The following is a 22,716-nucleotide window of genomic DNA, read 5'->3' as shown; positions in this document are numbered from 1 at the left end:
CACACATTCTCAATACGCGAGGGACACACACACACACACACACACACACACACACACACACACACACACACACACACACACAAGTAATAATGTAAATCGCATGCGGCCGCTCCCCCTCCCCTTCTTTCCTGTTACAATGTGGAGCTTTTTAAGACGGGAGGGGGCGCACGGGGTGAAGGGGAGGGGGGGCTAAAATAATAAAGTCAGCCATTTTTATGTAAGGGGATTTTTTTCTTATTGGGGGTGTGTGTGTAGGGGGGGGGGTTGTAAAAAAATAAATATAAGAGGGCGGCCATCTTTGTTGCTCTCTGCCTAGTGTAAAATGCCCCCCCGATTTGAATATTAAATAAACAGCACGATACATTTTTTTTTTTACTTGGTCTTTTTTTTTGTTATTGTTTTGCGCACAAGGACGGGATCCCGATGAGAGGACTATCATGTCCTATCCACCGCGGGCCTTTGAGGAAGACGAGAGCACGGCGCTTCAATCCGAGGGAGGAGATTTTGACGAAGAAGAAGACGGTGGCGGCGGCGGCGGCGGCGGCGGCAGCGGAGACTTATTAGACGCGAGAAGCGACATCAACTCGCCGGCGGCGCTTCGGCAAACTGCAGCCAGCCCCGGTACGTCAGGGCGCCCGAAAGGGACGGTTTACACGCCACGCCACGGCTGCGTTGAAAAATCACGCACGTCTCCAGCTCGGGGAGGGAGGAAGGGAGCAAGCAAGGAAGGGAGGAAGGAAGGACGGAAGGAAGGAAGGACGGAAGGAAGGACGATTTCAAGCATTGGGATGCGCACGAGACACGCTCGGTCTGCTCGGCAACTTTGTGCCCACGGCCAAAGTGTCATCTTGCTCACCCCCAGCCAGCAGCCAGGCAGCCAGCAGCCAGCCAGGCAGGCAGCCAGCAGCCAGCCAGCAGCCAGGCAGCCAGCAGCCAGCAGCCAGCCAGGCAGCCAGGCAGCCAGCAGCCAGCCAGCCCACCCACTCAGTGACACGCGTGTCAGGAATGACAGCGTTCCGGGACATTTTTGGTGATGCGTTCAAACACAGTCGGGTTAAATCCGCCGCTCGCGAATGTCCCTCCTAACGCGACCGCCGCTGCTTCACGGGTGACTTCCAACTATGTTTATTTCACTCTGAGGAAGTTTCTCAAAACATGTGTCAATAGCGCCTTTGTAAGGTTGAACAATTAACATTCATTCCACTGGGGCTCCAAATAAAATGAGCTCCCGCAGCGCGACCTCCACGGCTAACCGATCGCTCCACCGGCGGGGCCTACGAGTCCCCGAGCTCGAGTGCGCCCGGGCTCGAGTGCGCCCGGCGGCCGGCTCTCGGTGCGGCGTTCCCACACAGCTCGCCGGGGAGCTGGAAGGAGTGAGTGAACGTAGACTCAATCTAGGTTGATCACATTCGATGATCCCTTTAGGAATCATTTTCACATCTGGCGTTTCTGTCGGCGTGTCAACCGACCAGAGTAGCCAGTCCCACTTTTACCAAGTGCAACTGTTGGGCCGGCCGCTTCAGCGTTTAAATATCGGCTCCAAACTTCTTGAGTGGACCTCGTGTGTTCTCACCGTGCTTATGTGAGTTTTCTTCTGGTGCGTGTTCTGCTACCTGTGCATGATGGAAGATGTAGAGAAGGTTTGGAAGGTACCCTTGAAAAAGTCTCATCTGGCACCCAGCTGTTCTGAGCACAGCTCTAGCATCCATCCATCCATCCATCCATCCATCCATCCATCCATCCATCCATCCTTCCATTCTCTGTCTGAGGTTGGGATGTAAAGATGGAGGTGACATTACCAGCGACGGCGCAGGTCCCTCTGATGCCTGTTGAAGATGTTTGTTCCTGTGCTGTGCTTGAAGCAGAGCCAAGATTCTGCATCCCTTTTAAGCATCGTCTTTTTCTCTAGAGGAAGAAGCGGACACGTCTGACAGGGAGGTCCCGTGTGGAAAGAAAGGACGTCCAAAGAAAAAGAAGGATGGCAAGAAGAAGGGGAAAGAGGGCAACGGCGCCAGGCAGGAAAAAGAGGGCGACGGCGCCGAGAAGCTCGTACGTGGCAGCGCCTCTCGCCTCAATCTGCTCAGCCGCTCGCTCCTCAGCCTTCTATCGCGTCTGCTCAGGACAGCGACGTAGAGCGGGACTCGCCGCCGGACCGGGACTCGGGCGAGAAAAGGAGGAGGAAGAAGCACAAAGAAAAGAAGGAGAAGAAAAGCAATGACGAGGACCGAGGCAGCGCTCAAGAGGAGACCGCCAGGGTAAAGTCCAATCATCCGGGCACGTTGTCGTCGCTTCCCGTCTCGTGCGCGCACTCATCCGAGCGCCGGGCGCGTGCTCCCCGGCAGCCCGCCGAGCAGAAGACCTCCGCCCAGCTGGCCGAGGAGTGGGGCCTGGAGGACGTGGATCACGCCTTCGGCGAGGAGGACTACAGGCAGCTCACCAACTACAAGGCCTTCAGTCAGTTTATGAGGTAAAAACGCCGGCCCGGCCACATCCGATGTCTTCTTCCTTTGTGCTCATTCTTCCCCTCCTGCCAGGCCCATGATCGCCAAGAAGAACCCCAAGATTGCCATGTCCAAGATGATGACTGTCCTGGGGGCCAAATGGCGGGAGTTCAGTTTCAACAACCCCTTCAAAGGCAACGCCGTCGCCGAGCAGGTCTCGGCGGCCGCCGTCTCGCCGTTGCAGCCGCCGCCTGTCCGCAAGGCTAAAACCAAAGAAGGCAAAGGTCATCTCCCTTCTAGTTGTCTAGTAGATCTGGCTGAAATGTGACCTACTTTGAGTTTTGCTCGCGCAGGGCCGGGCTACAAGAAGCGCAGCAAAAGTGCTCGCGTCCCCGACAGGAAAAAAAACAAGGCCAAAAAGATGGCGCCCGTTCGGCTCAAACCTTCGCCGGCGTGTGCCAAGAGGAAGAGGAGCTGCTGGGTGAGTAAGCGCGCGGGGGCGGGCTGGCCTCTCCCGGGCGGCCGGCGACGCTGGCGGGTGCCCTCACCTCGCCCGTCCGGCTCCGTCAGAGCGACGACCCGGACCGAGAAGAGTCGGAGCGGGAAGACGGCTGCGGACGCCTCAAAAAGAGCAAGCGCGGGCGGCCGGCCAAGAAGAAGAAGAAAAGTAAGCGGCGCCGAGTCCGACTCGGGCGCTCCCCCTTTCACGGCTCGCCTCGTGCTCTCAGGTGAGGAAGACGCCGACGGTTACGAGACGGACCACCAGGACTACTGCGAGGTGTGCCAGCAAGGCGGCGAGATCATCCTGTGCGACACCTGCCCGCGAGCGTACCACCTGGTGTGCTTAGAGCCTGAGCTGGAGAAGGCTCCCGAGGGCTGGTGGAGCTGCCCTCACTGCGTGAGTGCCGCCGCCGCCGCCGCCGCGTCTTCCGACCGGGCCCGTCGAGCGCAAAAATAACAAAGCGCCGTCTTCTCAAGGCACGGCCCGAGAACGTACGCCGAAGGAACCCGGGCCGCGCCCGGGGCCCAATACGATGGCGAGGCTTTGCTGCCAATGGTCTGCTTGCGTCTCCTTCCAGGAAAAAGAAGGCATCCAGTGGGAAGCCAAATACAAAGACTTTGAGGATGCGGAGGAGGACGTGGAGGAGAGAAGCACGTCAGGGGCGGGGGCGGAGGACCACCACCACCACCACCACCACCACCACCAGCAGCAGCACGACGAGCACATGGAGTTCTGCCGGGTGTGTAAAGACGGAGGCGAGCTGCTGTGCTGCGACACCTGCACCTCCTCTTACCACGCCCGCTGCCTGAACCCGCCGCTGCCCGACATCCCCAACGGACAGTGGTTGTGTCCGCGATGCACGGTCAGTGGCTTCCTTTCTTGCTCTGTCTGTCTGTCTGTCTGTCTGTCTGTCTGTCTGTCTGTCCTTCCTCTTTTTTCTTTTTTTTTCCCATTCCTTCCATCAGCTATCCTTCCCCCTACCTCTCGACCTTTCATCCAAGCAAAAAGTACTGGAGGGAGGGGCGGTGGGTGGAGGGGCGGACAGACGGACGGACGGACGGACAGATGGCCCAGCCCAGCCCAGCCCACTGTGTGTGCTTTGTTTGTGGTCTGGTCAGCATGGCCACTTTTCCTTCATTTCCCCGCTTGTGTGTTCCGCCTTTAGTGCCCACCCATCAAAGGACGCGTGCAAAAGATCCTCCACTGGCGGTGGGGGGAGCCCCCGCCTGCGCTCCCCACGCCGGCGCAGGACGCAGCGCACAAACAGCCGGCGCCGGCAAAGGGCCGAGCCGAGCGGGAGTTCTTGGTCAAGCTGGCCGGACGGTCCTACTGGCACTGCGCCTGGATCACTGAGCTGCAGGTGGAGAGAGAGCAAAAGTTGGGCTCTTTGAAAGGCGAAACACGCTCTGACCCGCCCGACCCCTCCAGTTGGAGATCTTCCACTCGGTCATGTACCGAAACTACCAGAGGAAGACTGACATGGACGAGCCGCCCGCTTTGGACTACGGCTCCGGCGGCGAGGACGAGAGCGGGGCGGCCAACGGCGAGAAGCGGCGCTCCAAGGACCCCGGGTACGCCGCCATGGAAGACAAGTTCTACAAATACGGCATCAAGCCCGAGTGGCTGCTGATCCATCGCATCATCAACCACAGGTAAGCAGCGAGTAACGGAACATGCACGTGCGTGGGCTAACATTTTCAAATGCGTGGCAGTCTGGACAAAAAGGGCGCCTACCACTACCTGGTCAAGTGGAGAGACCTGACCTACGACCAGTGCACCTGGGAGCAAGACGCCACGGACATCCCCGACTTTGCCCTCTGCAAAGCCAACTACTGGAGACACAGGTACCACCTGGGAGAGCGCTTTGGGCCTGGAGCGCCGCCGGCCCAGCTCAGCCCACCTTTACGCGGGGACGCCGTCGCCGACCGAGACCCCCGGCGATCTCGCGGGATGAGGAGCGAGAGTCAAGAGGGCCCAGAGCCGCCTTCTCCCGCTTGGCCCGTCACCGACGTGAGCTCGCCTGGCGTGTCTCCTTTCTGTTTTTCAAAAAAGAGGACAGAAAACCTTCCTTCTCATCTTCCCGCAGCCGACGATCAAATACGAGGAGCAGCCCGACTTTGTGACGTCGACGGGCGGCACGCTGCATCTCTACCAGATGGAGGGTCTGAACTGGCTTCGCTTTTCCTGGGCTCAGGGCACCGATACCATCCTGGCCGACGAGATGGGTCTGGGCAAGACCATCCAGACCATCGTCTTCCTCTATTCGCTCTTCAAAGAGGTAGCCTTTTTTTTTTTCTTTTTTCGAGCGGCCTCTGTGTTTTGTATCAAGGCCAGAAAAAAAACCCTCAAGATGAAAAGAAATGGTCACGTTTTACAAAAATCAATGGTCCTTGCCCATTTCTAAAGCAAATCCTTTTTGTCAGATGAGCTTTAGAAGCTGCAACGTGAAGAGATGTTTTTTTTCCAAGTTAGCACAACAAGAATGACAACAATAACACAATTGTCTTTTCTCCAGGAAAAAAAAAAATGTTTGTGAGCATTTTGGCTACATTGCAGGGTCACACCAAGGGTCCGTTCCTGGTCGGCGCCCCGCTCTCCACCATCATCAATTGGGAGCGCGAGTTTGAGATGTGGGCGCCCGACTTCTACGTGGTCACCTACACGGGCGACAAGGACAGCCGAGCCATCATCCGGGAAAACGAGTTCTCCTTTGACGACTCGCTGATGATGAAAGGCGGCGGCAAGAAGGCCTTCAAGATGAAGGCAACGAGAGGCAACGCGCGCGGGCGGGACGAGTTGATGACCGTGATTTTATTTTTTTGCTCCAGAGAGAGACGCCGATCAAGTTCCACGTGCTGCTGACCTCCTACGAGCTAGTGACCATCGACCAGACGGCGCTCAAGTCCATGGACTGGGCCTGCCTGGTGGTGGACGAGGCTCACCGTCTGAAAAATAATCAGTCCAAGGTGATTCATTTCAAAAGCTGCATTCTTTTGAGAGAGAAACACAAACGAAAAAAAAAGGCCGGCAAACAGATGCCGGGCCAAAAAGCCAAATAATTGCCAGCGTAGGCCACGAGGTGGCGGCATAGCGCCATTATGCTCCTAATGGAAAAAAAAATGAAAGCGTTGGAATTTGTTGCGCTTTCTTTGCGAAAGCTCCATACAAAAAAAAACAACAACATTTTTTCTGGGGTACGCCTTCCTGGTAGTCATTCTTTGCGGACAAGCACAGCCAAGAGGATGGCGTCCAAAAAAAAACCCCGAGCAAGTCCAAAGCCATATATTAGTGAAATCAATGTTATTAGCAAAATCAAATCAAGTTGCAAAATTGTGACATGATGTTGTGGCAGTTTTTCCGGCGCCTGAACGACTACAAGATTGACCACAAGCTGCTGCTGACGGGAACGCCGCTCCAGAACAACCTGGAGGAGCTTTTCCACCTGCTCAATTTCCTCACACCCAACCGCTTCAAGTAGGTTGCACTTTCTCCAAAAGGAAATTTGCCAAGTCATTGGGCGCGTGCCTCCCCGCCGCCGCCGCCGCCGCGCAGCAACCTGGAAGGCTTCCTGGAGGAGTTTGCCGACATCTCCAAGGAGGACCAGATCAAGAAACTGCACGACCTGCTGGGGCCTCACATGCTGCGGCGGCTCAAGGCCGACGTCTTCAAGAACATGCCCGCCAAGACCGAGCTGATTGTGCGAGTGGAGCTCAGCCCCATGCAGAAGTAAGTATCCGAATCCCGCTCTCATCCATTGCTTTTTTTTCTTTCAAAATAAGCAAAATGAATCTTGTCGTTGTCTTCAAACCCAGAAAGTACTACAAGCTGATTCTAACCAAGAACTTTGAGGCTCTGAACTCAAAAGGCGGAGGGAACCAGGTCTCCCTGCTCAACATCATGATGGACCTGAAGAAGTGCTGCAACCATCCCTACCTCTTCCCCGTGGCCTCCATGGTGGGCAAAGTTCTCGGCTTCCGTCGAGCGTCCGGCCGCCGCACCTCTGGCGACGTGCTACAGTGTCGCTGGCTCGCTGGCTGCTTCCTTTGGTTGCAGGAGGCCCAGAAAACGGCCAGCGGCGCTTACGAGGGCTCGGCGCTCACCAAGGCTTCCGGGAAACTGACGCTGTTGCGGAAGATGCTGCGCAAGCTGAAGGAGCAGGGACACCGAGTGCTGGTCTTCTCGCAGGTGGGCCCGTCGGGCCCGGTGGGTCCGTTGCGCCCGTTTGCTGACTCTGCTCTTTGCAGATGACCAAAATGCTGGACTTGCTGGAGGACTTCCTGGATTACGAAGGCTACAAGTACGAGAGGATCGACGGCGGCGTCACCGGGGCGCTCAGGCAGGAAGCCATTGACCGCTTCAATGGTGAGTCCAAAACTTCTTTTGGGCCAGATTGGATTGGATTGGATTTTGCTGGACAAAGGTAAATGACATTCCAAAAGATTCAGCACGATTGTCAAGTTCAACATATAAAAAGCAACAAGTATTTCCGAGTTGATTTGGGGATATTCATCTTGAATAATCAGGATTATTATTTTGATTGATGGATTTAGTTTGGTATATTTTTATTTGGGATTTTATTGAAGCTATTTTTTTTTTTTGCGTCTGCAGAATATGGAAGGGGAAAAAAAAAGTCCCACAGAAATAGACTTTCTTTTTTCTGGTTCAAATGTCCTTTTCCTTCATGGTACTGTGCAGCTCCCGGCGCTTGTCAGTTTTGCTTCCTGCTCTCCACCCGAGCCGGAGGCTTGGGCATCAACCTGGCCACGGCCGACACCGTCGTCATCTTCGACTCGGACTGGAACCCCCACAATGACATTCAGGTAGCGGGTTTGAGGTGTCATTGTGGCATTCTTGTCTCTCTCATTTTTGCCCTTCAGGCCTTCAGTCGGGCTCACCGCATCGGGCAGGCCAACAAGGTGATGATCTACCGCTTTGTGACGCGAGGCAGCGTGGAGGAGCGCATCACGCAGGTGGCCAAGAGGAAGATGATGCTGACCCATCTGGTGGTCCGGCCCGGCCTGGGCTCCATGACCAAGCAGGAACTGGACGACATCCTCAAGTTTGGAACCGAGGAGCTCTTCAAAGACAAGGGAGAAGGTGGGTGAGCGAGCGATTTCCAGAAATACCGTCATTTTCGGGCTCCGGAGTATAAGTCGCACCGGCCATAAAATGCACAATAAAGTGGGAAAAAAAAACATATTTGGGGCAAATGTATTGGTCAAAATCCAACAGCAAGAACAGACATGAACCAGCGACAACAGGCTAAACCATAGGTATGCTAACGTGACATCAACGCAAACCAAGAGCTGAGGAACGGGCCTGACGTAACATTCAGAGTTATTCTAATAGCTATTACATAAATAACACGTTTATAAAACCATCCGTGTCACTCCAATTCATGAAATCAATCGATCGTCCTTTATGCCGCGTACGCGCGCCGTCGGACTCGTCGTGATTTGCATTTCTAATTATTCCACGGACCCATAGAACATAGAATATATAAAGTATAGTTCAAATAACTATCATATTACAACAATATTATCAAACCATCTGTGTCACTCCAAATCATTAAATCCATCAATCAAATTCCTCGTCCTTTGTCAACAACGCCTCGCGTGGGCCCTGACGTCAGCCTCGAGGGCTCCGTCGAGTCGGACCGGGAGTGCGTAAAAGCCATAATAGTTTTTCAAAGCTTCTGTGTCACTTCAAATCATTCAATCCTTCAAACTCTTTGTCCTCCGTGTCACTTACAAACAAAGTCGCTAATGATGCCGGTAGTACGTGGGGTGGGGCCCTTCGTCATCCCGTGATCGAATCTTTGTCCTTTATTTAAACAACTGCCGCGCCGCTGACGTCACTTGAAATTCAAATTACAGCAATTCCTTGCTACATCGCGGTTCGTTTATCGCGGGTTCCCCCTTTTTTTTTTTTTTTTTGGGAATTTTGAAATTTTGTGAAAAAAATTCACATTTAAGTCGCCCACCCCACCCAAACTAAGAAAAAAACTGCGACTTATAGTCCGAAAATTACGGTAGTTGCAATGTTTCATAGAATTTTACGGCTTTCTAGGAAAAAAGAAATGATTCTAAAAATGGTCTCTTTCTGAAGAAAACGTTCCCATGCTCTTGATTCTGTGATATTATTATTTTTGGCGAGAGAAAAAGCAGTCACCATATGACTGACTTACTCAGTTGTATTTGAAAAAATCACAGTTGTAGGATCAAGTCTTATTTTTAATAAGATTAAGTCACCGTTTTAATACCAAGAAGTTGTACTATTCTTTTCTAGAAAATCAAGTTGCAAGTTTAGAAGAAGTTTTTGGGAATAAAACTAAAGTCACAATATCACTTGAAGTCAATCCGATTTTGTTTTATTGCGTGACATAACGACAGGTATGAAGACCTCGTCGGGGGATAAAGTTGAAGACGAGGGCAACGTGATCCACTACGACAGCGCTGCCATCGAGAGGCTGCTGGACCGAAGCCAGGACGCCACCGACGACTCGGACGTCCACAACATGAACGAGTACCTGAGCTCCTTCAAAGTGGCCCGCTACATGGTCCGAGAGGAGGACAAGGTAAGAGGCCGGGCCGAAAACGTTGAGCAACATGGGCTTGCTTTTGTTTTGTTTTTTTCTTGCCTGGATTTCACTTCCAGCGTTACCTTTTTTGGACACTTGCTGGGAAAGGAAAATTGGCAGCTCTGCTACATTCATCTCGCCAAAAAAGCGGTGAAATAATGAGCCGAGAGAAGCCAAGTAGTGCCGCCGCAGATAACTCCTGCTGGCATTTCTCATGGGAGCTGGTTAAATATATTGACGGGCGGGCGGGCGGGCGGGCGGGCGCCGCTTTAATCCGCAAAGGAACATCTGCTAGCTAGCTAGCTTCTAGCACCAAATATTTGAGCACAAACCACGGAAGAGCGTACACACATCGATGGCACTTTTTTGGCACTTTCTTGATCATCCGCAAAGAACAACTAAAATGACTCGGGGAGTTGCGATCATCTCCTCGTTTTGGTACGGCCGCAAAATGAAGTGAAAAAAAAACGTTTCTAGTTGGTTTCCGTAGTTTTGGGGTCGTATGTCCTAACGGCAACGTTTTTCAACGGCAACGTTTTTCAACGGCAACGTTTTTCAACGGCAACGTTTTTAAACGGCAACGTTTTTCAACGGCGTCTTCCGTCGACTTTGTTTTTCCTGACGGATTCCTCGTATGAAAGAAAAATCGGAAAACGGCTAACTCTGAAACGTGTAAAAAGTAAACAAAGGATTTTCGGAATCAAAACAAAAGAAAAATCAAAGTGACCCGACGTGCTGCGTTTTTTTTGTTTGTTTTTTTCTTCCTCCTTTCCTCATCTCCGTTTGGTACTCCAGATGGACGAGATGGAGCGAGAGATCATCAAGCAGGAGGAGAACGTAGATCCGGACTACTGGGAGAAGCTGTTGCGCCAGCACTACGAGCAGCAGCAGGAGGACCTGGCCAGCAAACTGGGCAAAGGCAAGCGCAACCGCAAGCCCGTCAACTACAACGACGCCGCGCAGGAAGATCAGGGTAAGATAAGGAAGAGCAAAACAAGGAGTTGTCTGCGGCCAGCCCAACACATTTCTCCTTCCAGAGTGGCACGCTGACATTTCCGACAACCACTCCGAGTATTCCGTGGGCTCCGAGGAGGAGGACGAGGACTTTGACGACTGTTCCGAAGGTCACTTCCAAACGTTAAAGCTTCAAAAGCATCCTTCCTTCCTTCCTTCCTTCCTTCCTTCCTTCCTTCCTTCCTTCCTTCCTTCCTTCCTTCCTTCCTTCCTTCCTTCCTTCCTTCCTTCCTTCCTTCCTTCCTTCCTTCCTTCCTTCCTTCCGTCCGTCCGTCCGTCCGTCCGTCCGTCCGTCCACCCAACCCATACAACTCAGGTGTGCTAGCTTCATGCTAACAAAGCTATCATAGACAGGCCACTGGAAACTAGATGTGCGGCTTTCACACACTCCGAGCACGGTAAAGAAAACATCAATCTGGAAATCCCACCAAACCATGTCCAGTTGGTGCAAAGTTCCATCAATCAGTCTCAAGGAAAGTAGCATTTCATTAAGATGGGCGCAAACTACCCTGCAAGCTACGCTACAAGCTATGCCACAAGCTACTCTGTTGAGCTTAACTCAACTAAAGCTACGTACCGTGAAAACCGTGTAAGCTAGCTAAGATATTTCTTTCCCCTGTGCTTACTATCGCTAGCTATTTGTTAAACATGTCATTCACTCCAAACTATTTGCATTTGTTGTATTTTTAAAATACATATATGTATGTATAATTCTCAAAGATTTCACAAGATGGCGTCAAAGCCTCGAAAGCGCTAGCAGTGATATTTCGGGGAAAGTATCTGTCTGGTGTGGAAATTGCTCCTATTTTGCGTGCGTGCGTGCGTGCGTGCGTGTTGGGGGGGGGGGTCATTTAGTTTGAATGGGTTTTTACATGATTGTTAGTTTGAATATCATCTGATTTCATTCAATCAGCGTATTGAATTGGGCTGTAAATGATTTGCAGAAGCCCCCCCCCCCTCCCTGCACATAAAAAAGCCAATTTTGATTCAGCAGATCCAGTTGCCTGGCACGCTCACGCAAAGCCCTTTGCCAAAACACACAAATCCAGACGGCCATCTCTGAGTGCAAGGAAGGGGGAGAAAAACTCACTCATTCGCTCTCCTTTCCTTACCTCGCCAAGAAGCTCAAGGTTTTCGTGAAAGGCGAGCATGCGATACGAGATTGAAACCGTGCCTTTTTTTTTCTTTTTTCTTAACCCGTTGGTACCCTGCAGGCCGGAGACAATCCCGCCGCCAGCTGAGGAACGAGAAGGACAAACCGCTCCCTCCTCTTCTGGCCAGAGTGGGCGGCAACTTGGAGGTCCGCCCGCCCGCCCGCTTTCTTGCAAATGATGGCAGCGAGCGGTTGAGCATTTTTGTCTTTGTTTGCTAGGTTCTGGGCTTCAACTCACGCCAGCGGAAGGCTTTTGTCAACACGGTGATGCGCTGGGGGATGCCGTCTCAGGACGCCTTCTCCTCTCAGTGGCTGGTCAGAGACCTCCGAGGCAAGAGCGAGAAGGAATTCAAGTAAGCATCGTGAACAAAAGCCAAAGAGGCCTTCAAGTGATTGAACGACGCACTGTCCGTCCGTCCGGGCGGCCAGGGCGTACGTGTCGCTCTTCATGCGTCATTTGTGCGAGCCGGTGGCCGACGGGGCCGAGACGTTCGCCGACGGCGTCCCCAGGGAAGGCCTGTGTCGACAGACGGTCCTCACCCGCATCGGCGTCATGTCGCTCGTCAAGAAGAAGGTGGCGCTCTTTTCTCTTCTGCGAGTATCGTATTTTCCAGACTCCAAGTCGCACCAGCCATAAAATGCACGATAAAGAAGAAAAAGCCACATATACTGGCGTAGAAGTCGCAGTTTGGGGGGGGGGGGGGGGGGGGGATCTATTGGCCAAAGTCCAACACCAACAACAGACATGTCCTCTTGACAGGCAATTTCAAATGAACATAAAATAGAGCAGGATAGAATAGAACAGGCTGAACGCGACGGTATGCCGAGTTAGCAAGACGTTAGCATTGCTAGCGTTACATAAACGAGGAACTGAGACTGCGCCTGACGTAACATACGAAGATAACTACAGCACAAATAACATGCGCGTCACTCCAAAACATTCAATCCAGCGCAATCTGCATTCTCCGTGGCACTTATAAACCACTCGAAAGTAGAAGACGCAGTGCTTTTTCTTCGACGTGGCTTACGTCAGACTCATGGTCAGTTGCAATCATTCCAGAGGCCTAGAGGGCCTTCTTGCCGTTCAGTGCGAAACTAACGTTCAGAATTTCACACCTAAGTCGCTCCTGAGTATAAATGGCACCCAAACTATGGGGGCGTGGGGGGGACTGCCACTTATAGTCCGGAAAATACGATATATCTATTTAGTTTTGCTGCTAATGGCGTCTAGCAGCAGCTCTTCCAACGAAGCCGGCGAGTTGCCGCTTGACCTTTGGGCCCAGATTCAGGAATTTGAGCACATCAACGGGCGCCGGAGTCTTCCGGAGCTCAAGCCCGACGTCGGACCGGACAGACCCCCCTCCGGGGCGCCGTCCCCCGTCGGCGCCAAAACAGCCGACGCCAGCTACGGCAACACGCCGTGCGCCTCCGAGCCAGGTCGGTGCGGAAAAAGTTGGGCGAGCCAGCGGCCAAGTCGTGAGCTTTTGTCGTCAACAGCGACGCCCGTGCCGACAGACGAGGACGACGGCGGCGAGAAGGACCAGGATGAAGGGAAAGAGGTGGGAAGGCCAAGAAATGTCCTCTCCGCGGCACTTTGGTTGTAATGCAAGGTTTGCGTTGGAAGTGGCGGCCGGTGAACACGCCCAATGCTGCAGGCATATTTGAATGAAGCCATTGAATTCTCGGTACTTCTCAAAAGAAAATGCTCAACCTGCGCATGTTTTCTTTTGATTTCACATTGAAGTACTTTACATTTTTTTAAGTCCATGGACCTTGATAAAATACTTATTTTTATACATTTCAATCAGGTTTATTTATTTATTTATTGACATTGTTGTTGTTTTTTTGTCAGTCTTGAATTTCTTTTCCAAAACTTGAGCTTAGTTGTAAAAATACTTACAATATACAATTTAGTATGCTATTTTTATTTTGTTTGATTTATTTTTATTGTTTTGTCAGTCTTGAATTGTTTTTCTCCAAAACCTGCGCTTAGTTGTAAAAATATTTATTGTGATATGGTTTATTTTATCTTTAAATGAAAAAAAACAACAACAAAATGTTTAACATTTCTTCTCAACGCCAAATCAAATGTGGTCCTTTGTCGTTTCAGCTTTGCGCAGTGCAAAGCGTGGGTCCCCCCAGTCCCAAAACAGAGGACAACCGTTCATGTACGGAGGAGGAGGAGAAGGAGCAAGCGAGCAGCGCCTTGCCGCCGGAGAGGAATCGGCCAGACGGGAGCGTTGCCACAACCGAGCGTGACGGGAAGGTCCAAGGTGGCAAAACGGCTCAATTCACCTACTTTGATTTGATGGAGCTAGTCACGTATCCAACTTTGGGGTAAAGCTCTGCTTGGGTCTCTTAGATGGCCAAAACGTGGATGAGGAACGGCAAAAAGACACGGCCAAGCCCGAAGCGGCCCGGTCCCAGGAGCCCGCCCAAACCAAGAAAGGTGCCGCGCTCGGCTCGGCTCAGCTCGGGGCTCGCCTCGGGGCTCGCCTCGGCTCAGCTCAGCCGTCTTTTTCCGTCCTGCGCCTTAACCTGACCTTTCTCGTTGTCAACAGAGGAGATGCAAAGTGAAAAGGATGCCGCCGCCGCCATAGCTGGCAAGGAAGTGCGAGAGGTGAAGGAGGAGCTGGCCAAGCGGCCTGTGGAGCAACCTCGCTTCATGTTTAACATTGCTGACGGCGGCTTTACTGGTCAGTACGCTGTGATGCAAGTCTCATTTCAAATAACCTACGTATGGTTGTGAACTGACTGAAGAAAGTACAGTAGGTAGTCGGGGTGAAGGATTTGGAAATGACTCCTTTCATATTTCATTCGTTTCCCATGTACCGTAATTTCCGGACTACAAGTCACTCCAGAGTATAAGTCGCACTAGCTATAAAATGCATAATAGAGGAGAAAAACACATATTTAAGTTGCACCGGAGTATAAGTGGCATTTTCAAATAAAAATAGAATAGGCGACAACAGGCTGAACGCTATGAGAGGCTGAGTTACCATTACGTTAGCGTCGCTAACATAAGCAAGGAAGGAAGAACGTGCCTGACGTAACATTAAATCCAACGAAATCTTTGTCCTCCTTGTCACTTATAAACAACGGCGCTGCTGCTGACTCCGGAAGTCAGTGAACGGATTCAGACTCATTGTCAGTTGCAATTATTCCACAGGCCTAGAGCGCCCTCTTGGGATTCAGTGTGAAAAATAACATATGAAAAGATATATATGTGAATCATTTCACAAATAAGTCGCTCCTTAGTATAAGTCGCACCCAAACTCTTTCTGAGATGTATACTGTATGGTAAAACATCTGCATCGAGATGAATCCCTGTCCCTGCCTTGATTATTTATAGAAACGGAAAATCAAATTGACCCTACTTCCAGAAATGGTCAGTTACAGCTGTCTAATGCGACACACCGAGTTCCACCTCTCAGGTTGTTCTTCTTTTTCTTCTTATTATTCTTATTATGAAGGAAGGAAAGTTCAGTCGAAAGGGAGGTAGGACTCGGTCCATGGTTGGACTTGGCTAAATAACCATATATGAACTTGGAAACTTGGAACTTTGAGTGTGTGTGTGTGTGTGTGTGTCCCACAGAGTTGCACACTCTTTGGCAGAACGAAGAGCGGGCCGCTATCTCCTCGGGAAAGAGGAGCGATATCTGGCACCGCCGCCACGATTTCTGGCTCCTGGCAGGAATCGTCGTGTATCCTTGGTGACGCAGGACAGCGGCCAGCCCTCTGAAGCGCCCCCCCCCCCCCCCCACACACACACACACTACTGCGCTTGTTTTTTGTCAGCAAACCAAAACATTAAGAACATGTCGTCCTCTGTGTTTAGCGAGTCGGGTCTGCGTATCAACGACATAAATCTGGTTTTATGACGCCCGCCTGCCCGCCCGCCCGCCATGCTGACTTCTTCAAAAATCCAATTGTGCTAGCACAGCTTCTACCTTTCAGTTTGACTGCGTGTTGGGTTTAAAAAAAAAAACCCCAAATCAAATAAATCACTCTGATGGTGAGGTAGAGAGGCGAGGTTTCCTAAATGTCCAGTTTTCAAGGTCCTTGACCCGGGCTCCAGCCACGGCTACGCTCGGTGGCAGGACGTCCAAAACGACCCGCCGTTCGCCATCGTCAACGTGCCCTTCAAGTCGCAGGCCAACAAAGGCAACTTCCTGGAAATGAAGAACAAGTTCCTGGCTCGCCGCTTCAAGGTAAATGTAATTGTGGCCTCTCTGGGTCAGCTGACAAACCGGTGCTGACCGCAGCGTTCCTCATCCTGTTTGCGGCCTGGCGTGTGCTCCCACATCCTCATTTACGCAATCTCTTGCATCACTTGCTCCGCGCTCCAAACCGAACGCTGTCGACTCGTTCTTGATGATTCTGCGAGCTCGCCGCGAGCTCCATGTGCTGCAGAGGGACGCGAGCTCGCTCGCTCGCTCGCTCGCTAGCTTCCTCGATCCTGTACTGGGGTCAATCTGCAAATGGGACCTTGTTTCTTGTCTTAGACATTGTTTTTCTTCTCCAATGACCGTGAAAATAGGATTGTCCCAAATTGTAGCAAGTTAGCATCAACGCTGCCGCCATTCATTCCCGCTCCCTCCTTCCTTCAGCTGCTGGAGCAGGCGCTGGTCATCGAGGAGCAGCTGCGGCGGGCGGCCTACCTGAACATGACGCAGGACCCCGGCCACCCGGCCATGGCGCTCAACGCGCGCTTCGCCGAGGTGGAGTGCCTGGCCGAGGCGCACCAGCACCTCAGCAAGGAGTCGCTGGCGGGCAACAAGCCGGCCAACGCCGTCCTGCGCAAAGGTCCGTGGCGCCAGATCTGTCGTTGGGAACGTCCGCAAAATGCACGGCAAAGTCCCAAGGCGCCGGTGTCGTTGTGCCGGCAGTGCTCAACCAGCTGGAGGAGCTGCTGAGCGACATGAAGGCCGACGTGACCCGGCTGCCGGCCGCGCTGTCCCGAGTGGCGCCCATCGCCGCGCGCCTGCAAATGTCGGAGAGGAGCATCCTCGGCCGGCTGGCCGGCAAGGAGACGCACGCGGCCCCGGTCAGCCCATTCGCCGCGCAAACACGGAAGAACACGAGCGCCTGCCGCGCTCGGCCGGTCAAAACACACAGCCCGCCCGCCGACCTGCGCTCGCTCTTACAAGTGTTACGTCAGCAGATTCTTCTCCCTCGCCATCTTCAAGCGCTGAACTCGTCCCTTTTCTTTCCCCGGGTCCAGCCTGTCCCTCCCGGACCCTACGCCACCCCTCAGCACTACGGCGCCCCCTATGCTCCGGGGCCAATGGGCGGGGCCAACTACAGTCAGATGCCACCCGGGTCCTTCATATCAGGTCAGTGAGTCTCTTTTTTTTTTTTTTTTTTTTTTTTTTTAAAAAGAAAAGCTTTTGGCCATGTGCCAAACGTCTTATGAGCTGGAAAGATGAATCTTTGGGAGCCATTTCTTTTTTCAAACACCAATCATTTGTGACTTTCCACGAGGGTCCCTCCCCACCCATGCGGGCACCCGTTGATGATTTTCTCTGCCACATCTGACCCAACCCTATATCGCAATGGAGAACAAAGCAAAAATTGCCCTAAAAATGAGCTATTCATTCGACTGTACGGCCGTTGAGCAGAAATTTGACTCCATTTCAACCATTTTCATGGAAAAAGTCAAGTGAATTGAAAAGAGCCAAACAAAAAACACCACCGCCGCCACGATATGAGCACGCCGTTCTGGACTCCATTAGCGACTCCAGCGTCTGTCGGCGGCCTTGTTTTGTGCTGGTGATGCGGGCAAAAAGCCGCTTCTCTCGCCTCTATTTCAAGACTTCATCTGAAGAATTCCATCCTTATAGCGGCTTCGTCTCAGACCCTCAAGGTCCGCACGGCCACCCAATCGGGACTTGAGCGTGGATGTCCGGGCTCTTTCAACCAAATGACGACTCATTTTGCCACTCAGGAATGTGCACGTTGCGTTTTGGCCGCTGCTTGCCAATTGCTGTTGAGCGTGTCATGTGCTCGCCAGACGCGCTCTGTGGCTGGCTGGCTGCTGGCTGGCCGGCAGGCAGGCCGGCCGGCCAACGTGCTGCCCAGATGCGGCAGGGAAAAGTGCAAAGAGCTGCTCTTGCCACAATGGCTCAAGTCGACTCGTGTAATTGGAAAGAGCGAGCGAGCAAAACATCTGTCAAAGGCATTGCACGACGCATGAGCGAAAATGTCATTATCCCCTGGGCGGAGCGCCAAGAAAACACGCAGGAGGTATTTTGAGAGGGACGCCAACCGCAGCGCAGATGCGCTCTGCTGGCGTAAATGCGTGACCACGGAAATAGCCGCCGGTTGCCCCTCCGAGCCCGTCCTGGCCGCCCTGGCCCTGATTGGGAGGAAAGCAAGGAAAAGAAAAGCAAAGCAAAGCAGCTGGCTGCTGGACAAGAGTTAAAAACAACAAATCCAAAGAGTTGGCCACCCTGGAATAGCACTCCCTGTCCTCCCAGACATTCCTATGTGCATGAAAGGCAAATGCCGAGGCTCCCGTGCTGCTCGCCAGCCAAGCCGTCCCACATCTCTTTTGTCCAAACCTGTCTGGCCTTCCTCACCTGGACTTGCCACAGGAGAGAGCAGACCATCGGCCCGCCCCAGTAGCCGACCCATTGAATCCTCCTCGCGGGGACCACTCGAGTGTCCTTTCGCGGTGCTCCCCTGCCACCCCCCCCTTCCTTCCTTCCTTCCTTCCTTCCTTCCTTCCTTCCTTCCTTCCTTCCTTCCTTCCTCCCTCCCCCCTCCGCAAGCCTCGGCTACAGTCTGCCGCTTGTCTCCCCCCACAGAAGCTGGTTGGGGGCCGGCCGGCACCGGCGCGTGCCAGAAGACCAAGGAGCACGATGTGGTACAGCGCCAGCGGGTGGTGGACCTGTGGAAGGACGGCAAGTCGGAGGGGGCCATCGGCCTGGAGCTGCGCATGCCCAAGTCCACGGTGCACAGCATCATCGTCAAGTATCGCCTCAGTAACACGGTGGAGAACCTGCCGCGCAACGGTCGCCCCAAGAAACCCTGAGCGCCCGCCCGCCCGCTCAAAGCCAGGACAGTGCCAGCCGGCCGGCCGGCCAGGACTGTGCCTTGTGGAATACCCAACCAGAGAGACCACTTGCATGTGGGGAGGGGGGGGGGAGCAACTCCTCTGAGAAGACTGTAGGTTAATCCAGTGGCAGGTTGTCAGGAATTCATAGCCGCATATAAATTCCTGATTTCCTCAGGTTTTTACACATCCCCCCTCTCCCCCCCCCCCCCCCCACACACACAGACACTTTTGGAAAAAAGAGTTCCCCTAGGATCAATTCTTCATCCACCGGCAGACTCAAGGAGCCTTTCTCCTCACTTTGACCCGATCCTCCCTCATTCCTGCACAGTCTTCCATCTGGACACGCTCGCTGGAGTTGTGTCTGGACCCCACACAGATTCTGGCAAAGACCTGGCGCTATCTGCGACGGTGACCAAAGTGATCCGGGAAGGGAACGGGGAGCTCCGTGAACACGGGACTCCATTGTCTGGCTCAGATTGCATTTTTGGGCGGGCGACAAAAGGTGCCGCGGATGCTTTTGCTTTGCTTCATTAAAAGGAAGCTGTTCGTCCTCTCCTTCAGCCTCTTTTTTTCTCCGTGTGGCATAGCATTGGGCATCAAACACCTTTGGGTTTTGCTCGCATGCCTTTCCAGAGTAGGAGGACAAACGTGCCAATATCCACGTCCGTTTTCGCTGGATTCTATTTGGAGCGCAGTCCGTGCTGCATTCCCAGCAGCAACGTTTAGCGTCTGGCTTCTTTTCTTTTTTCCTTCTCTCTTTTTTTAGCCACTAAAGAAGCCGATTTCCTCATGTGGAATTGGTGGCGAGCAAAGGCCCAAAGAATTGCGCCGTTGCTGCTGCCGTGTCACGGACGAGTGTCAGAGTGGCGCTCGGACATTTCCGAGCTCCGATTTGAATGCGTGGATTTCTCAAAGGCCGGCCCGAGCCACTCTGCAGTTGCACGCAGACACACGCGCCTGGTCCAGAATAGAACGCTTTGGCGCGGCGGCCAAGATGGCAGCGTTTCGCTTGCTCAAATAGCAGACGGTGTTTTTTTGTTTTTATGATCTGTTCGAGCCGTCTCGCTTCGTCCGCCGCCGTGCCGAGTGGCGGCAGAACGATCCCGACCGAGCGAGCGAGCGAGCGAGCTCGACGGGTCTGTATTATTTCAAAACGAGCAACCCCAAGCCCCTTTTGCTAAATGCTCCGGTGGCTATCCACCCGTCTGATCCTCGACGTCGCATTTGTCCTCACCAGCGTCCGTCCAAGCTGTCTTAGGCCTAAAGGTGGCCGGCCGTTTTAAGGGGGCAGGAGAATTTTGCACACGCCCTCTGGTGGATGAGCGGTGCGTGCAGTGCGATTCTCCTGGCCTCCGTTTGTTTTGCTTCTCATGTGATACTCTCCCTTCTCTTTTTCCGTTCCCTCGGCTGGCCCCGCGCTGGCAACAAACGGAGTTATCCCCCCCTTTATCGCAGCGCTGATCTGGATTGGCTGTTATGACATTTGAGCCGCGGTGCGAGCGCAGCCGTCGTCTATTCCTGGCTTTTGTTTGGAAAAGCTGCTCTTAAACTGGCCCTCGAGCACGTTTGTGTCAAATGAGCCTTACTTTTGGAGTGCCACAAGGCTCTATGCTAGGGCGCTACTGAATGTGGGTGCGTCTGTTCACTGCTGAGCTCCAACGCTTGTCTTTCTTTTTTTTTTCTGGCCACCTTGCAGCGCTCCCCTTGTCCTCGTCTTTGTCCTCGAATTTGTCCTTGCCTGTCAAGAAGGAACGGGAAGGAGAGCTGCGACGAGAGCAACGCGGTGGCGAGATCATCTGCATTGACGACTAGACTAGGTTGACACGCACGCACGCACGCACGCACGCACGCACGCACGCAAAGTATTCAAGCTCCACTGAAAAGTACCAAGATTATATTGAGAATGAAGTCATTGCTTGACTGACTCTGGTCGAGCAGACAATTCTGAAAAATGCAACATGAGAATGACCAGTTTTGTCTTTTGATTTTTTTGCAAAGTAAAGGATAACTTATCCCCAAACATAGTGGATTGATCAACGTTTCATGTTCTCATTTTTTTCATTTTGACTTAGATGCTTGAGAAAAGAAATATTCCTCTTTTCTTCATATGTCACCAAAAATCGGACTTTATTCTCTTCAAATGACATTTTTTAAGAAATGCAACTTTCTTCTCATGATATGAACACAACTAGATTCTTGTAAGATCAATTGTTTTTTCTGCAGTTTGATCCCAATCCGATTTTGTCCCTCCCAAATACTTTCTTGTCCAATGTCTTCATTCTCACAAGACTTTATTCTTGTTAGACATTCTGCAAAACACCTTATATTCTCAGTATTTCAATTGAAAAAAGACTGATGATGTCACAACTTGATTCTTGTATACTATTTGCTTCTTTTTAGTCTGGCCTTAACACACACACACACACACACACACACATGTGTTTGTAGATTAATTATATAATTAATCTACAAACATACATACATACATACACACAGACACACTTGGAGTTCTCCCAACTTCCCATGCTTGTCTGCGTCAAAGCACACTACTCCTCAATGAACCTCCTCTTCGGACACGCGCGCAAACACACACACACACACGCAGCTCTCGGCATCCTGACGCTGAAAGCTGCGTGCAGATTTGTGGCGCGCGTTTATTTGATTCTTTCATTTATTTTCCTCCAGAGCTCCCTACGAAGATTTGTGACGCATTTTGCAAAGAAATCAGTATTTCGTTACTTGTTTGCCCCAAAAAACAAAATCATGTTGCTTTATCCTTTTTTTCTTTTCATCTTTGTGTCACTATGCCTATCAAATGTTAGCTGCCAATGAAAGTATTTCGAAATAACACATGTGTTTGTTGATTTCTTTGTTTGTAATAAAAGAGAACAAAATGAGACACACATTCTCCTGGAATACTTTTTGGTTGGCGTGAAAGGACGGGAAGCGATAGGTAGACTGTCGAGCGGATAGCTAGCTAGCGCACTGCCTGAGCATCCGCTCCGCCGAGTGCCACGAGGCTCAATATTAGGCTACCATTGCGCATCGCTGTACTTTTGACATCCTTTCAATCGTGAGAATAATAACAAATCAAGAAATACATCATTGTCTTCCTGAAAACCCCGTATTGTGAAAATGATCTCAATAAATGTATTCATCGTAAATGTATGTGATTTATTTTCATTTGATGAACATACCTGATTCATTGATTCGCTGTAATTCATCAAAAGCAAAATATGAACAAAGTGAAACTCGTACTGCAAAAAAAGATTTGGCATTAGTAAACGAATACTCGACAAATTCAATTGAAGAATGACAAAGCAAATTTATTTCAATCACATCAAATCTTACAATCACAATGCATTTTTTTTTTTTACGAATGACTTGACCTGTATAGCCCGTATACAATATCAATGTAAATGTATTGAAAACGTTTTGTGGGAAGGGGCTTCCCCAAAATGACCCTGCATTGGCTTATTTTCATTTGCCATCCATCCAGGCTCACGAGGCACCGACACGTCAACTTTGACCCTTGGCAAAATCGAAATACGAGCAAGGAAGTGCGTGCGTGCCTGCGTGCCTGCGTGCGTGCGTGCGTGCGGCAATGTTCCAGCTTTGCATGAGGAAGTGAAAATGGAGATGGCGGACAGCTTTAGTGGAGCGTGTGTGCTGACAAAGGGGAAATGTGAGGCAGCCAGGGGGGCTTACTTTGAGGGGGACGGACGGACAGACGGACGGACGGGTGAGGAAATGAAAAGAGGATGAAAATAGTGCCATGTTTCTTTTTGCAACCCGCTGGCAAGGGTTAGGAACCCGAGTGCCCCAGGCAAAGCAAGCAAAGCCATGCGGCCAGCCCACAAAAACGACTCATCAACAAAAAGGCAACCGCGCGCGGCTGCAAATAACACACTTGTTGGACTTGCGCAAGGCAGACGGACGGACGGACGGACGGACAGCACGGCCCGC

The 22,716-nt window shown here is 51.9% G+C and overlaps 1 protein-coding gene across 1 annotated transcript; it reads left to right on the top strand.

Annotated features, from left to right (window-relative positions):
* Window positions 1–269: 269 nt before the first annotated feature.
* Window positions 270–21,598, top strand: chd3 (chromodomain helicase DNA binding protein 3). The gene is given in 38 exon segments (XM_085933422.1): window positions 270–621; window positions 1,910–2,049; window positions 2,121–2,255; window positions 2,343–2,467; window positions 2,535–2,725; window positions 2,795–2,922; window positions 3,012–3,148; window positions 3,150–3,339; window positions 3,521–3,805; window positions 4,109–4,303; window positions 4,372–4,595; window positions 4,656–4,953; window positions 5,030–5,221; window positions 5,500–5,706; window positions 5,772–5,909; window positions 6,296–6,417; window positions 6,496–6,669; window positions 6,756–6,897; window positions 6,997–7,128; window positions 7,188–7,305; window positions 7,639–7,763; window positions 7,821–8,040; window positions 9,336–9,520; window positions 10,319–10,496; window positions 10,561–10,647; window positions 11,752–11,837; window positions 11,910–12,043; window positions 12,120–12,264; window positions 12,974–13,249; window positions 13,801–13,963; window positions 14,053–14,139; window positions 14,252–14,386; window positions 15,286–15,394; window positions 15,769–15,901; window positions 16,301–16,496; window positions 16,580–16,737; window positions 16,915–17,026; window positions 20,447–21,598. Coding segments are annotated over 38 exon segments (6,102 nt in total). The 5' UTR covers window positions 270–437; the 3' UTR covers window positions 20,563–21,598.
* The last annotated feature ends 1,118 nt before the right edge of the window (window positions 21,599–22,716 follow it).

This window comes from Syngnathus leptorhynchus, chromosome 2, assembly GCF_054491065.1.
Source record: "Syngnathus leptorhynchus isolate UIUO chromosome 2, UIUO_Slep, whole genome shotgun sequence".
Taxonomy (NCBI): Eukaryota; Metazoa; Chordata; class Actinopteri; order Syngnathiformes; family Syngnathidae; genus Syngnathus; species Syngnathus leptorhynchus.
The sequence above is the reverse complement of the archived record's forward strand: the minus strand, read 5'-3'. Positions and strand labels throughout refer to the sequence as shown.